Below are 15,719 nucleotides of genomic sequence, written 5' to 3'. Positions count from 1 at the left end.
TTTATAATTTTTTATTATTTATATAAGTCAAAATACTATAGATAAATCTTATAGTTGTCAAAAACTATTTATTAAATTTTAAAAAATAGATAAAAGCTTATAAGAAATAAGAATAATGTTATGTGTCAATAATTAAATATTACATATAATTATGAATTTAGTATTAAATTATTAATTAAGCAGTTTATATATTATAGAAGTTGGGCTCCCAACATGCTATGAAGTTGTGTTTTTACAGTTTTCTCTTTTTTGTTATTTTGGCCTCATAAAATGAGAGGAATTTATTGGCTTAACTTTTAAAATATTTAGTTTTTATTACAATATTTATACCCTTAATGTCCTCTAATATTTAACCTCTTCTTTTCGTTTGTTTTTTTTTTCTTTTAAGAAAACTATAAAAAGTTACACTGGCAAAAGTTTCTTTTTCTATTTTTTAAATTTGAGTGAGATGTAAATCATAGCATTTATTTTTTATTTGATTAAAATAAAAGTTTTATTTGATACTTTTATTCATAAATTTATCATTTATTATTAATCAAGATCAATATGAATATTAAATTACTTTATTAAGTAAATTTAAATTAGTATATTAAACTTGAAAGACGTACAATTGATATATATAAAATATCTTTTTAGAAAAAGAAAAGCAAAACCCTGTTAGTAGATTAAGAATTTGTTTATTTATTGCTTAGAATCTTAATTAGATTTTATTCTCTGAAACTTTTTCAATCTGAAAATCTCACGCCCTTTTTAACTGCCAGCTGTCTCCCACCGACCCTGCAATTGGGTTCTCCTCCCAGTGGTGTAGGAATTCACTGTGCGGGGATGCCAAAGCCTTCCCAAAATAATAACTTGAAATAAAACAAATTATTATCAAAATGAGCATAATTACAAATACCTCCCTGCTGTTCTTCATATTCTGCAATTCTATCTGTTTTATTTTACACTATGTTTGGTTGATATTCATAAAAAATTTATTTTATTTAAAAAAGAACATTAAAAAATAAAATAAAAATAATAAATTGAGAAAGATATTTTAGTGTTATGATATATATTGACTTACTAATGTAGAATTTATTTAGAAATTCTACATCTTTTGTTAGAATTTAGTTTAATTATAGCAAATTTTATACATATTTGATTATGTAAAATATTAGATTTTATATTTAAAGCATATAAATTTTATATTTTTAAATAAATTTCATAAATTGTATGAATTTCAACCAAACACTATATTAAGAATATATATTTTTGTCCCTAGCATAAATTTCTATTTATTAGACCATAATGGAATATGAAATAACTTTAAAAACCATATTAACTTCAATATCATTCAGTTTTTGAGATTTATTTTTTAAAACAACTCAGTGCTTAACTTTTTATTTTTTAAATAAAGATATTTCATAATATCTATGCATATTTTAATCAAATAAATCAGTGAAATGTTGATAGAGAGACAATTTAAATAAATAACACGCGAAATAAAGGAATGAAAGTATATATTTTTAAAAATAAAAAGTCACAAGTGCAAAATAAGGTAAATTCAAAGAGGATATTCGTAATTACCCTTAAGTTTTAAGATTTAAGAAGCAAAGCAAAGCAAAAGAAAACCCTGTTTCTCCTTTTTCATTATCATGGTATTCTAACTCCCAACAATCAAGCTTTGTCGGTTGTGGTGGTGTCTTCAAATGTCCCTCATTTAATAATAAATGTCTTGATTTTGCCAAACTGGCATATGTCTCTCTTTCCATTGGTGGGATCAAAGTGACATTTAATAACAGCACAACTACTATGCTTTTATATACTCCTCTCCTCTCTATTGGGTTGTTGTTCGTTACATTACATTTGCCATTTGATTCATATACCAATTGGCTTTTGTTCTACCAATCTTTTCTTTAGCTTTTGTGCTTGTTTTGAAACCAACACATTTCATATTTTTACTCATCCAATGCTTTTCTTGTTCATTTGTTGGTTTTCTTTTATTTTCTTGTTCAAGTCATTCCCTTTCAAACCGCCACCATCATCCCCACCACCAATGAAGGGTGAGTTTAAATTGTTGTTTTCACCTTTGTTTTGGGAGGAGATTTCAAGTTTTCTTGTGTCTTGCTTTCTCAAAGACACACATGCTATCGGTTTCTACCAAGTCCCCTACAAAATGCCACTCAAGAAGATGAATCTTGGTTCTAAAGAACCAGGAAACTTGGAGGAAGAGAAGATTTCCCTTCTTGATTTGCCTGAATTGACCTTAGACTGCATTCTTGAGAAGCTTTCACCATCTGGGCTGTGTAGTGTGGCAGCAGTTTGTAGCTCTTTGAGAGATAAGTGCACAAGTGATCATTTGTGGGAGAAACATTTGAAGCAGAAATGGGGTAGAGTAATTGGTGATGCTGCTTTTAAAGAATGGCAATGGCATATTGCTTCAAGAAATAGGTTACCCCTTGTTAATCAAAGCAATCAGAAGAGGTTATTAGGTTCTCTGGGTAGCATTTGGCCACTTTCTTGGATCAAACCAAAGTTTCAATCTAGAAGCAAGCCACCGATAGCTTCTTTACCAGTTGATTCAATCATGGCTATGTATCTATCTCTTGAAAAAGGCAAATTCTGGTTCCCTGCTCAGGTCTATAATCGCGAGGTAATTGACTGCAAAACAGCACTTCCGATCATAACTTTGCCACTTCTCTAATGAGATATGCATCTGTGGATATATGATTCTTGCTTGTGCCATGGAAATTTTTTTATTGCTATTCCTTTGTAGCTGAGAAACTTTCTGAGAATTTACATGTATTTGGTGGCAGAATGGACATGTTGGGTTCTTGCTGTCCTGTTATGATGCATTAGTTAGTTATGATTCCCGGACAGACACATTTCAGGCAAGGTATAGACAAGGAATTTCTTTCTTTTAAATTGAACTTTTTCCAATCAGCCTTCTTGCCGGCATTCATAAACATTTAAAATACTGCATAATTTTTGATTCTGCAAGGAACAGTAAGTCCTTGTAGACTAAAATCTTTGTGTTGGTCAGAGTGCTCTGCTTAGCTGAAGATGTTGTATTGCAGGTACTCTCCTTACGGTCGAAGAATGATAGAGGATGGCATACACTGGGATAGGCTAAGAGCATCACCTGTTGATACTCCTGCACATGATCTTCATATTTCTGACTGTTTACATGACTTGAAACCTGGGGATCATATTGAAATTCAATGGAGAAGAAGCAATGGATTTCCTTATGGTATGCAAACATAGTTTTACTGGAGTGGTTCTTCAGTAGCCTATCAATTCTTGTGCTTCAGAATTTGAATAGTTTAGTTGCAATTTGCTTTTAAGAGAAAAGGTTTCTGGAAATGAGAATTCTTATCTAGGTTCAGGTGTATGTTTCCGCCTATATACTAAATCGGTAGCTTTTGACACATATTAATTATTTTTAAATAATAGAGTATTGTCAATCATCGATTATCAAAATATAGAACACTCATATTTTTATTTAATGTGGTGCATACACCTGGTTTAGATAAGATTTTCCTGAAAAGAAAATTGATCCGTGTTATTATATAATTGACTCTATTTATGGATGACCTGGTAGGCTAAGGCTAGATAGAAATTTCTCTTAAAAATAGGGATGAAACATTACCTGTTTGATGATTTTAAGAATCTTTGCTGAATGAGCAGGGTGGTGGTATGCTATTGTTGGACATATAGAATCATGTGATGGGAATGAGAGTCGCTGCCATTGTCAAAATAGTGGTGAGAAAATCATCTTTATTTCAATTATTTTCATCTTCTTCCCTAATCATTCTTGGAATGTTGAGCTATGTGTGGAAGTGTATCCATTTTGAATTGATATAAATGGCCAGGGATCAGTATCCGCTATGATAGCATAGAGGGCACTTTGTATCCTCTTTTCTCTCTGTTCTTTTTCCCCATGTGAACAAATTCTGTAGTAGGGACTAAATATTCCTTGTTTTGGGTGGTGTGAGATTTACTTCCCTTATCAGTTTGTGCACATGCTGAAAGTTCTTTTTCCCTTAAAAAATGACGAGTTTCTGAAATCCTGACTTTCATTATATACTTAATATCATAATCTTGTGTCTAGAAGATATAGGCAATCCTTGTCTCTAGAATGGATTTACTAATTGTAGCCTGGATAACTTTCATCGAAATGTTCAGATCGGCTCCGTTCGTTTTTGCTCCTAGATGATTGAGTTGAATTTCAGAGTTTATCTTCTTGCAATAATATTTTTTTTATTATGGAAATCTCTCATTATCCTTTTAAGTCATAGAGAAAGTCTTCCCCTTGCCCTCCATTATTTGGCACTTCAAATTCTGATATAAGAAATGTATTGTTTGCAGATAAGGTAGTCTTGGAGTTCAATCAATACTCCCCTGGCTCAAGGTGGAGACAAACCATAATAAATAGGAAGGATCACAGAGAAGAAGGAGATGAAGCAGATGGATTTTATGGAGGAATCAGAAAACTTTACAATGCAGATGAAATCTCAACATGGAAGAATCTTTGGCCAAGTCAGGTCTTTGAATAGCAATACAATTTCTTTTCTTTTTTTTCAAAAGGAAAAAATCAGTCTTACTTATACCTGTCCTGTAAATAGCCCCCTCCTTTTGTACTCCCTCAATCTAATCTTGTAGTACTTACAGAAAAATGGCTTCTACGCTGATGATAGTAAGCTGTACAAGTTTTTGTTAAGCTTTCAGAGGCTTTACACATAGTGTAATTTTTTTGGAGTTAGTCAAGAAACATCACAGGTAGAATTTAAGTAGAAATGCATATCAATAGTATAAAATGCTCGTGGAAAGATACCAATTGTGATTTCAGAACAAACATCAAAGCGTATGAGTTTCCATGTATGTAGGGCATAGTTTACTGGTTTTCATTTAGTGTGAAGAAGCATGCTTTCTCCCAAGACCTAAGTGCATGGATTTTGTTTTATTTTGCTATATTATTGGAGTATATGAGTTACATATATCTCCAATTGGAAATGTAGAGAAGTGAAAAAGAAAATTTATAAATTAAAGATGAGTATATGTATTATGATTTAAATTTTAAATTTTATTTTTTAAAATTTTAAACCGTATTAAATTAAAATTAAATGATTAAATAAAATAAATTAAAATTTAGTAATTAAACTGAAACTAAATACAAAACTTAGCAGTGGGTGATATAATTATCTATTCTTAAAGTTAAATAAAGGCTTGCACATATTTAAAGTCCAAGTTTCTTGGAGTTTTATGTGGAGATATGACTAGAATTCAATCATGTAGGAGATTCGAGCCATAATACTGAAAATTAAGTTATATAAGTTGTTGTAAATAGAAACAGATTAAATGCAAGAATTCAATTTGATAACTTCTCAGTGAGAAGATGAAATATTAACATTGATCTTCCTTTCTATTTCATTATACATGCAAATCATACAAAAGAAGTGTGACCATTAACAATTGGAAACTTAGCTCACTCCTATCAGCAACTTTATTAAGGGAGCTACTACACATACTATCTTTTTAATTTTATTATAAAGATGGATGGGGTTAGTGGTAGATTCAGAAAATAAAGTTTGGGGTGGGGGGGAAGGAGAGACCAAAATATATGTTAAGAAAAAATTATAAAGAGAGCAACAATATAAAACACCTATTTTATGGGTTAAGGAATTAATAAATATTATTGTCAGAAAAGGCAGTGGCCTCTAATTCCTCCTCTAGTTCTGAGGTTGGATGGAAAAGACTTGTACTTAAAAGTAATTCAAATTGACATATGGATCTAAGGACACATCCACACATATTCTTTGATCAAGTTTTACAAACTTTATTCCCAACATTAAGGAAATTTACATGATAGCTTTTATCTAGTTCGACTGAAGCTTGATAAAGTAAGCAAAACGTTACACTTCAATTCTTCTGTATTAAACTTGAAAACTTGCTGTAAAAATGATACAGAATAGAAACTTGTTTACCGTTCAAATTCTAATGCAAATATAAATAACTTCATTGTCCAAGGCAAATCTCACGGACTTTAAACAAATACTTGCCATTTCTATCAAAATTAAACACTTTTATGCGAACGGCAAACCAGGCTGAAAACAATATATGCCTTCTATCGTGCCGCTAATGTCGTGATAGTAAGAACATTGAGCGAACAAGGCTTTTGGCTGCCTGATGTTGAACTAGCTTCAGAAATCTCCCCTTCTGTGAAGAATCCTGGTTGTTTAGGTTCAGGCAATGGACCTTCTCCGCCTAACATGAGAACAACAGCTGACATGCTTGGCCTATCTTCTGGACTTCGTTGCACACAAAGTAGGCCAATATGAGCTGATCGTAGCGCCTCAGATAGATTGCACGTATCTCTCACCGATGCAGCTATCAATTCACAGCACCTGCCTTCTTTATATAGTCTCCATGCCTAAACAAACCATTGCGAGCACCTTATCATATAGCAGACCAGGGCCAATCGAGCTTGGGAAAATATTTGTTTTGATACTTACATGTCCTAGAAGGTTATGGTGGTGTTCTGGATGGCAGAAACCTCTGTTCTTTTGTCCACTCACTATCTCTAGCACCATAACACCAAAGCTGAACACATCAGATTTTGCCGAGTAGAGGCCTTTAATTGCATACTCCGGTGACATGTAACCACTGAATGAAATTTCTTTCAATCATTAATCGTGTTTGTAAGAATGAATGCAGGCAATACATCATTTTAAACGATACTTACTATGTCCCCACTACCTTGTTTGTGTTCGCTTCCATTTCGCTTCCTCTGAAACTCCTAGCCAAACCAAAATCGGAAATCTTTGGATTCATTTCATGATCTAGTAAAATGTTTCCAGCTTTTAGATCTCTATGGATTATCCTTAGTCTTGAATCTTGGTGAAGATAAAGAAGTCCACGGGCAATTCCATTAATAACGTGGCAGCGTCTCGGCCAATCTAGTAGAGTGCTTTGATTAGCTGCCAAATATCTTGCCCAAGTCATGTCTGTTGCCAATTAATCTTGCTAGCTTCTAAATAAATTGACTAGATAAATGGTGACTGAATTTTATATTTAATTTTATTTTAATGATTAAATCGTAATATATTTTATTTTTAATTATTTGATTTTATTTATATTTTAATTTAATCATTTTATAAATAAAAATTGACACGTAATAAAAATAGTTAATAAGAAAATAATAATTAAAAAAGAGAAATATGATTTATTAATTTTTTATTATTAAAATGACTAAATTATAGCTAAAATTAAAATTAAATGATTAAAATGAAATAAATTAAAATTTATAAAATTAAATGAAAAATTTAGTGACAATTTATATTATTATTCAAACAAGTCTTAGGTTATTGATGATCAAGGAAGTAAATAGAGGAAATCAAAATTGCGCAGGATTTAAGAAGAACAAACCAAAAATGAAGAAGTCCAAGCTTTTGTTGGGCATAAACTCATAGATTAACAACTGTTCATCAGCTTGAATGCAGTATCCTAAAAGCTTCACAAGATTCCTGTGTTGAAGTTTGGCAATATGCATGACTTCATTCTTGAATTCATCAAATCCTTGGTCGGAGTTCCTTGAGAGCCTCTTCACAGCTATTACTTGTCCATCTTTTAACATTCCCTGTAAGTAATTAATTTGAGCAAGGTCATTTCCAATATCATGCTCAGTAAACACATGTAAAATTGTAAGGTCACTTCATCTAATTATTACCTTGTAAACAGTTCCAAAGCCCCCTTCTCCAAGTACATTGCTGGTGGAAAAACTATTGGTTGCAAAAGCAATAGTATCAAAATCAAACAATGGTAAATCCAGATTTTCCTTCTGGCTCTTATTGTTTGCTCTAATTTGTAAAACACCTTTCACTTTTCCTGTAAAGTAGAACTCAAATGAATACACTAGACACAAGCAAAAATATCTTTCGCTATTCAACACCAATTTCCTTTAGATTCTTGGAACCTGTACCCATTAACAATTGTACCTGATTTTAGAACAGCTCAAACTTAAACATGAAGTGACCACTTGAAATTGCTTAAAGTTTAAGGGAATGATTAACGTACTCTCTCTTTGTTTCTTCCTTTTCCACACACATAGGACTAAGGCTAGGCTTGCAAAGAGTATTCCTGTAGTGGTCACAGTGATGACAATGATCCTCACTTGCTTGTTTGCATTTGGCTTAGCATTTATCATCTTGTCTATAGAAAACAGGAGAGTTGCGAATCAATAATAATTAGGAAATATACTAGGGAAAACATATCAAAGAGGCATTTTAAATCCGAGTAAAGTATCATACCTAACTCTGATGCAGCCATCCGTATGTAAATATCTTGGCCATATTCATCTAGCTTTCGCATGTCGATCAGTTCATCAAACCAGTGGAGGCACCCACTTCCTCCTTCCCTTATATCCAAATTTGCGTAAGCTATGCAGGAACAGTTCTTCAGACACTTGATCTTGCAGTCCTCAAGATTCATACTCTTGTTAAACCAAGAGTTTTTTGTTTCAGGCAACTTCAGTTCAGAGTACTTTTGAAACCCATCTCCAGAGCAATTCAGTAGAGTCTCTCTAACGCAACCATTAGACCAATCCAACATGTCCCACTCTCTTTTACTTTTCGGTGCAAATCCTTTCAAGCAGCTACAAACTGGGGAGCTGTTGATGTTGCAGCTACCATATGCACCACACAGCGCATAAGTGTCACAGTTATCAGTTTGTGCAGTAAGATAAAGCACCCAACCCTGTTTCGCATCAGTCCAAACGAAGCGTCGGACGATGCCATACTGATCTATAATCACCCTTGAATAACGTGAGCTGTTAAGAAGATGATACATGTAATATATTTCCTTCTCAGTACTAGTGAAATTATACGAGTATATGACGTTTGGTTTCAATTGAGGTACACCGCAGAACCACCTGCCATTCCATGGCCCAGAGCGGAACCTTGTGACTAAACCCTCTCTCATAATTTTCTCAGGATATCCAGTGGGAACAAACCCATATGTGAAATTACCCTGAGAAGGATCATCAGGTGTTTTCCAGGATGTTATATACCGATCAAGACCTGTTACCTTATCCCAGCCAAACTTCATTTCTGGAAGCATTGTATCACTTGGATAATCGAAACTCTGCCACAAGTAATGATCTGGGTTATCATCTTCCTCATTTCTCACAACAAAGTTTCCTGAATCCAAAAGCTGCGCAACAGGATTCCTTGCTGATCTTGTGGAGTTGGAGAACCAAATTATGGTCTCATTGTGATTGAGAAGGAATAGAATTCCTTGATCAGTAATCTTTAATACACCTGATAAATCTGTAAGTGGGATTTCTCTGTTGGCAACCCATACTACTGTCAGGACAGATACTTTATCGTACCATATTCCCAAGTATCTGTTTTTGGAGGTGCCTGGGCTGAAAAATCCTAATCTAAAGCTTTCACCAGCTGAAACTAAGGCCTCCCCATCTCTAATAAACTGAGTTGTATTGATGGTGTCAGATGCAGCAGATAATACTGTAATCAGCGAGAAACAGAAACAAACAATTAGCAAAACGTGATTGTCTTCCATTGGTTCTTGTAATGGCTGATTGAGATGCTATGGATTCTGCGAACTGGTCTGAAATGTCAAGACAATCATCGTTAGAAATTGAAGCTTTGCATGACTTCTGCTTGCCTGAACCTCTCTGGGTATAACAAATATACAAAATTAATGTGATAGAGACTACGAACGTTGAAATATGTGTCCATCTATGGGCCTTCCAACTTGATGTTTTTGAAGATTTATCATAGACAATTCGCAAAAACAGTATTGAGCTGGATGTTAGAATCATTGTTTTAAAAACCGAACCGGTCAAGATTGGTGACCAGTTCAATTGATGGTTAGTCCGACAGGTCTGATGAAACTTTTTTAATAATTTTTATCCGAATTTTTTATTTTGGGCCAAACTAGCCCTAGACAGTATTTCTCAATTCAACTAGTTGAATCGGCCATCTAGTCTGGTTTTTTAGAACAGTAGTAGGAATCAGGGCAATAACTAACGACTTTTTAGTTAGAGTGATTCTTGAAAATAATTGAATGAGCAAAGAACTAACTACTTTCCAATAAGAGTGATTCTTGGAGTGTTATTTTCAATAGGTAATTAAACATTATCCTGCACATTGGGCAGGATTAATAAAATAATTATAATTTAATAATTATTAATTAATTTATATAATCTTAATTATATAAAATTAAGACAATTATAAAGGATTAATTTCTTATAATAAAATTAACTCTTAAACCAATTGTTTAAAAATATAATATAACACTTTTTGATTTTTATTTTTTAAAAATTAAATTCATTCATTTTATATTTTAAATTGTCGTTCAATGAAAAATTTATATTTTTTTTAAATTATTTTATAAAGTAGAGTAGTTTTTTAATCGTATTGCTTTGAAAAGTATATTTGGCAGTCATTTTATATGAAAGCCATTTTTTATAATAAATTCTTTGATATTCATGCAATTAATTTTCATATTTTAAATTATTTTATAAGAATATAATAGTTTTTCTAATCCTATTGCTTTGAAAAATATATATTGACACTCATTTTATATGAAAGCCATTCTTTATATTGAATTCTTTGATATTCATGTAATTAGTCTTCATATTTATTTAAAAATAATAATTTTATGGATTAAAAAGTTATAAAATATTTAACCTTCTCGAAAAATTTTATAAAATAAGTTCCAACATTTAGATAAATAAAAGGTTAAAATCAGAATCAATAACTTTATTCAACCAAATTGCAGTATAAAAATAATAATTTAATTAATGATGCCTACTTTTAAATAATCAAGTAGATCAAACTTAGTGTAAGAATATGTATTGAAAATTAAATAGAAAAGGAATATTGAGATTTAAACTATAAAGTTAAATTATTAGCCTATGTTCCACTATAATGTTAGTCGGCTAACAAAAATCTCTTCTATTTTTATAGATGATCATTTGGATTAGATGCCTCTTATCTAGGGTTTAGCATCAGTCTGTTTGATTCAAAACCAAACCAAATTAGGTCTACCGAATAAATTGAACCAGTTTTGAAGATGAACCAAATTGAAATCAATTTTTCAAATAAACTGAAATATCCAAATTATATATAAATATGAACCGAAATGAACTGAATATGATGTAAACCACAATAAACGAATCGAACCGAACCTAAAATCACTTTAAAAATTAAATTTCATATTAAAAATATAAATAAAACTTAATAAATAATTAGAAAATTGGTTATTTTGATTAACTCAGTTTTTTTAGGATAAAATCGAACCGAACTGATATTATTTTAATTTTTAGAAAAGCTAAACCGAATAAACCGAACTTATAAAAAAAATTAAACCAAACCAAACAAGAATTGGTTAGGTTCAATTTTCAGTTTTTTAGAATTTTGCTCACCCCTGCTTTTATCTAAATGCAGTGCTTGTCCCTCAAAGTCAAAGTCAAGACCAAGACCCTCGAGATTTTGAATCTGGCCTCAGTTTTCTCAGATTGAATGGCTATTGATGTTGGCTTAATGAAAAAATAATTGAACTAAGAGCATATGATAATAATAGTCATACACAAATATAGTAAAATAGACTAAAATATTGGAGTCTAAGAATAAAAATTGCATCAATCTCAACAAATAAAGAAAAACAACTAAAATTTGTAGCTTTAATCTACAATCAACCATTGACATTAATTTTAATCTTAAATAATTGAACAAAAGGAGAAAAACAAGTGTAGAAGTGAAAAGTCTATTTTAGAAATTGGCAACACTAATTATTTTAAAAAAAATGAATTATGAGTATTATAGGTGGATATTAATTTAATTTTAATAGCTTAAATTTATGGTAGATGAGAGATTATAATTGAATATATTTAACATTTTAATAAATTTATTAATGTATATGATGCTCTTTTTATATTTTATAAGACTGAAATTTCTTATAGTTTAGATAAATAATGCTTAAATTCATACAAGTTGTCAAATAAAAAAGAAAAAGTATATTTAGAACATTCCTTTTATATATATATATATATATAAAGTATGAATGTAAAAATTTTGAACTGATTAAAATTATATTTGCTAATTTTATCCTAATTCTATATGTAATTAATTTAACTTTCTAATCCTAATATAGAATTAATCTAATTCAATCTTTTATCATATAATAATTTTATATATATTCCTAATCCTATAAGAAATTAATGAATTCATATCACATTATATATATATATATATATATATATATATATATATATATATATACTTATAATAAAATTTAAATAATTCATACAAATTTTTACATAAATTAAAGACAAAAAGTCATAAAAAGAGTATGATGCTTTTAATTTTATTTTATTAATATATTAATTTATGTGTTCTTATTATTATAATACTTTATTATTATGATTATTTACTATTTACTATTATATTATATAGTAATTTATCAAATAACTTATATAATAATTTTTTTAATAATAATTTATGTATGTAACACGTGTGATAAATAATATTAGTAAATATATATATATATATATATATATATATATATATATATATATATATATATATAAAACTTCTTGACATGGACATTAATGCAGTCAAGTTAAGAAATTATTGCACTTGTGGGATTAGAAATAATTTATTAGAAAGTTTGATAGGAAGGTGAGTCAAGGAAGAAATAACAACTTAAGAAAAGGGAAAAGTCAAAAACTCTACTCTAATTGATGTAAAATGCTTTATACAACACTCTTAAAATTAAAAATAAATAAATAAAATAAGCAATATAAATTATAACCAATATTTTTAAACTTTCATTACATCCATGTACTTTATAGAATTGCATCATGACACTTACATATAATAGTTTTTATATTTTTATTTATGTGAGATGTAATAAATTTTAATAATTGAACTGTTATATTTATACAATAAAAAGTAAAATAATTGTTAAATTTAAAGCTATAAACACTTTTGATATTGCATAATAGCATAATTTTAAAATTAGATTAATTTATCTAAACGTTTTAAACAATAATAAAATTTAAAATTATAAACTTTTTAATATTAGAAAATAGTTTATATAATCTTTTAAGTTACAAAGTTAGTGATCATCTTTTCCTTTTCCTTTTATATTCAATTTATGAATTTATGTTTTATTGTTGTGTTCTATATAATCTTTTTATGTTAATTGAATCAATCACTATACATATTGAAATCAGTATTTTATATAGTTAATTATGTTGATAATGATGATGGGTCTTTTTCTAATTGCTATGTTAGTTCAAGGTATAGTTTATAGGTTAGCTAATATGAACTTTTTTATTTTATCACAAATATTAGTTTAAAATTGTAGTTTGTTAGAAATCTTTTTGGAAAAGACATTATTATTGTTTTGATATTAGATTATGTGGAATAGAAAGTGCATAGTGTAGTCTAGCTAATATTTATTTATTTTTTCATTTAAAGAATTATCTTTTAAATACGTAAACTACAGAATTTACTGTAAGTATAATATATATTGAACCAAAAAAAAAAGGTTAATGTTATTGTTAAGATTTAAGACAGATTTTACACTAATTAATCTTATATTTGGATAGAATTAGACGTTTGAGGCCTATTTTAAATTTTTTATAAAATTTTAATTTTAACTATTCTATAAATAAACTTTATATATTAGTTATTTCATCCACAATAATTTTATTTTTATACGAACTACTATTGTCTTTCTTATTAAATTATAATAAAATAGTAAAAAATTAATTTTAATAATACTATTTATAAAATCCTTTCAGTAAATTTATTCGTTTATATTCCTTCATCTCTTTACACTTATATATATATATATATATATTTATATATTTTGTGATATCTCAATTTGGGTTGTATTACAAATTTCTTTCTCTCTTGAAAAAAGAAGTTAACATTCATAATTTTTTATCACGATCCGCTTTATGGGCCCGTGACTGGCGCTAAAAAATTAATAGACTTAAAGCCATTGAAACATGTAGCAAGCCTGACCGATCACCAACTTAATTAAATTATAATTCCATTCAATATACCATACACTATGTCTCTTGATACTCATCCACAAATACAATAAAGTTATACTAATTCATTAGTAAAAAAAAATTAATATATTAGCAGATTGTTCATCATGTTGGAGAGAAATATTAAGTCTGAATGTAATTACTGTGGAGTATTTAGAAATTTAAATAGTTAAAAATATAAGAAAATTACTTACGTTAAGTCCGAGGAAGAAAAGTGTCGGGCTGTTCAAAGAGAGAAACTGCAGAGGACCTAGCTGTCACTTGAGAAATAATTAAATTGAAACTGTCAATCTCAAAAGTGAGTTAAAATCATATAATTTGAATTAAAGCAACCATGTATATAAAATGATTATTTAAATAATATAGAATATCACAAAATAATAAATTACGTGTTATATTATAATTTAGAAAAAAATGTAATTTTAATCTACATAAATAAAATCCTAAATTCCTGATTTTATCAGCCTTTCAACTTTCTTATTCTAATGAAACTGGCGCCCAGAGAGCAAAGCTCGACCAGAGTCCTTCAATCCAGTTTGGTCACTTAAATACCAATAAAGCCAGCGCCCAGAGAGCAACGCTCGACCAGAGACCTTCCTCCAGCAAATCAAAATCCTATAAACCCAGAGAGTTGTGCTTGACCAGGGCACATCACTGAACATTCTCCTATTACCTGTCTCTGACTTATACTGGTGCATATGCGGTCCTGATGTAACCAATCAAGTGGCATATTCTACTGTTATCTCATCCCAAGCCATAATACATATTTAGCATCAATAATATTAAAAGTAACATGATACTCAATAATCATAATTTTATTCGATTTGATATAAAATACTAAAAATAAATAACTTCAGTTATAATGGCATAAATTAATAATGCAATGTGCATAATAATAATAATAATTGAAATAATAATAATAATAATTATTATAACGACGACGACAACAACAACAATAATAATAATAATAATAATAATAATAATAATTAATAGTAATGAAAATAAAATTTAATGAAGGCCAAAAAAAGGATAGATTAGGAGAATGCCAAACATATTAATTGAAAAGGTTCCTTGGACGCATTTATTGAATCATAGAAAGGAAGCTTAGAGTGCTTTCCTAATTGACAAGAATGACAAACTGATTCAAAATGTTTTGAACTAAAAAGACGAGAATTTTTATGAAAAGATAATGAAGAATGTTGTATATTGAAAAATAAGAATTCTAAGTCTTTTACAGTGTGAAGGATGATATATATACATGATTTGCTTATTGAGTTTTTATCCTAACGGTTGTCTAACGACTCTTTCTGAATAGGGTATGGGTTGAAGTGACCTTTCCTGCTTTGCAGGAAAGGATGCTCCTTTTTACCCTGAGGTGGTCTGTGATGATAGGTCTGCACAAGCAACCTAGCTTATGCAGCCTCTGAGACCATAGTTTCTTTTCCTGTTTCTTCAACACTCCCCCTCAAGGTGGGTTCGAGTAAGTTTATGGAACCCATCTTGCGGAGGATCGAATGATGATTCTGCTTATCAAGGGCCTTTGTGAATATGTCTGCCAGTTGGTCTTGACTTCTGATGTAGGGGGTCTCAATCTTTCCTTTTTGAACCTTTTCTCTAATGAAGTGGTAATCGACTTCAATGTGTTTGGTTCGTT

At 29.8% G+C, this 15,719-nt stretch overlaps 2 protein-coding genes across 4 annotated transcripts; one reads left to right on the top strand and one right to left on the bottom strand.

The window, feature by feature from the left end:
* Positions 1 to 1,777: 1,777 nt before the first annotated feature.
* Positions 1,778 to 4,916, top strand: LOC8273889 (F-box protein At2g41170). The gene is made up of 5 exons (XM_015721151.3): positions 1,778 to 2,632; positions 2,796 to 2,875; positions 3,057 to 3,229; positions 3,667 to 3,741; positions 4,348 to 4,916. The coding sequence occupies exons 1-5, from the start codon at positions 1,949 to 1,951 to the stop codon at positions 4,533 to 4,535; spliced, it is 1,200 nt and encodes a 399-aa protein (XP_015576637.1). The 5' UTR covers positions 1,778 to 1,948; the 3' UTR covers positions 4,536 to 4,916.
* An 878-nt stretch (positions 4,917 to 5,794) lies between these two features.
* On the bottom strand, positions 5,795 to 9,753 carry LOC8273890 (G-type lectin S-receptor-like serine/threonine-protein kinase At4g27290). Of its 3 annotated transcripts, none has more exons than XM_015721150.3 (7): positions 8,286 to 9,735; positions 8,053 to 8,187; positions 7,706 to 7,863; positions 7,405 to 7,615; positions 6,722 to 6,956; positions 6,492 to 6,642; positions 5,795 to 6,409 (listed from the first exon to the last, which is right to left on the bottom strand). In XM_015721150.3, the coding sequence occupies exons 1-7, from the start codon at positions 9,553 to 9,555 to the stop codon at positions 6,104 to 6,106; spliced, it is 2,466 nt and encodes an 821-aa protein (XP_015576636.2). In that variant the 5' UTR covers positions 9,556 to 9,735; the 3' UTR covers positions 5,795 to 6,103. The 3 variants fall into 3 exon arrangements, 2 of the variants coding, with proteins under 2 accessions (XP_015576636.2, XP_025013671.2); XR_007214419.1 differs by having other exon boundaries at positions 6,268 to 6,409; positions 6,736 to 6,956; positions 8,286 to 9,753; XM_025157903.2 differs by lacking the exon at positions 5,795 to 6,409 and having other exon boundaries at positions 6,466 to 6,642; positions 6,736 to 6,956; positions 8,286 to 9,753.
* Between the last annotated feature and the right edge of the window lie 5,966 nt (positions 9,754 to 15,719).

This window comes from Ricinus communis, chromosome 10 (genome assembly GCF_019578655.1).
Source record: "Ricinus communis isolate WT05 ecotype wild-type chromosome 10, ASM1957865v1, whole genome shotgun sequence".
NCBI classification, from domain to species: Eukaryota; Viridiplantae; Streptophyta; class Magnoliopsida; order Malpighiales; family Euphorbiaceae; genus Ricinus; species Ricinus communis.
Note: the sequence above shows the minus strand (reverse complement) of the source record. Positions and strands in the feature narration are given on the sequence as shown.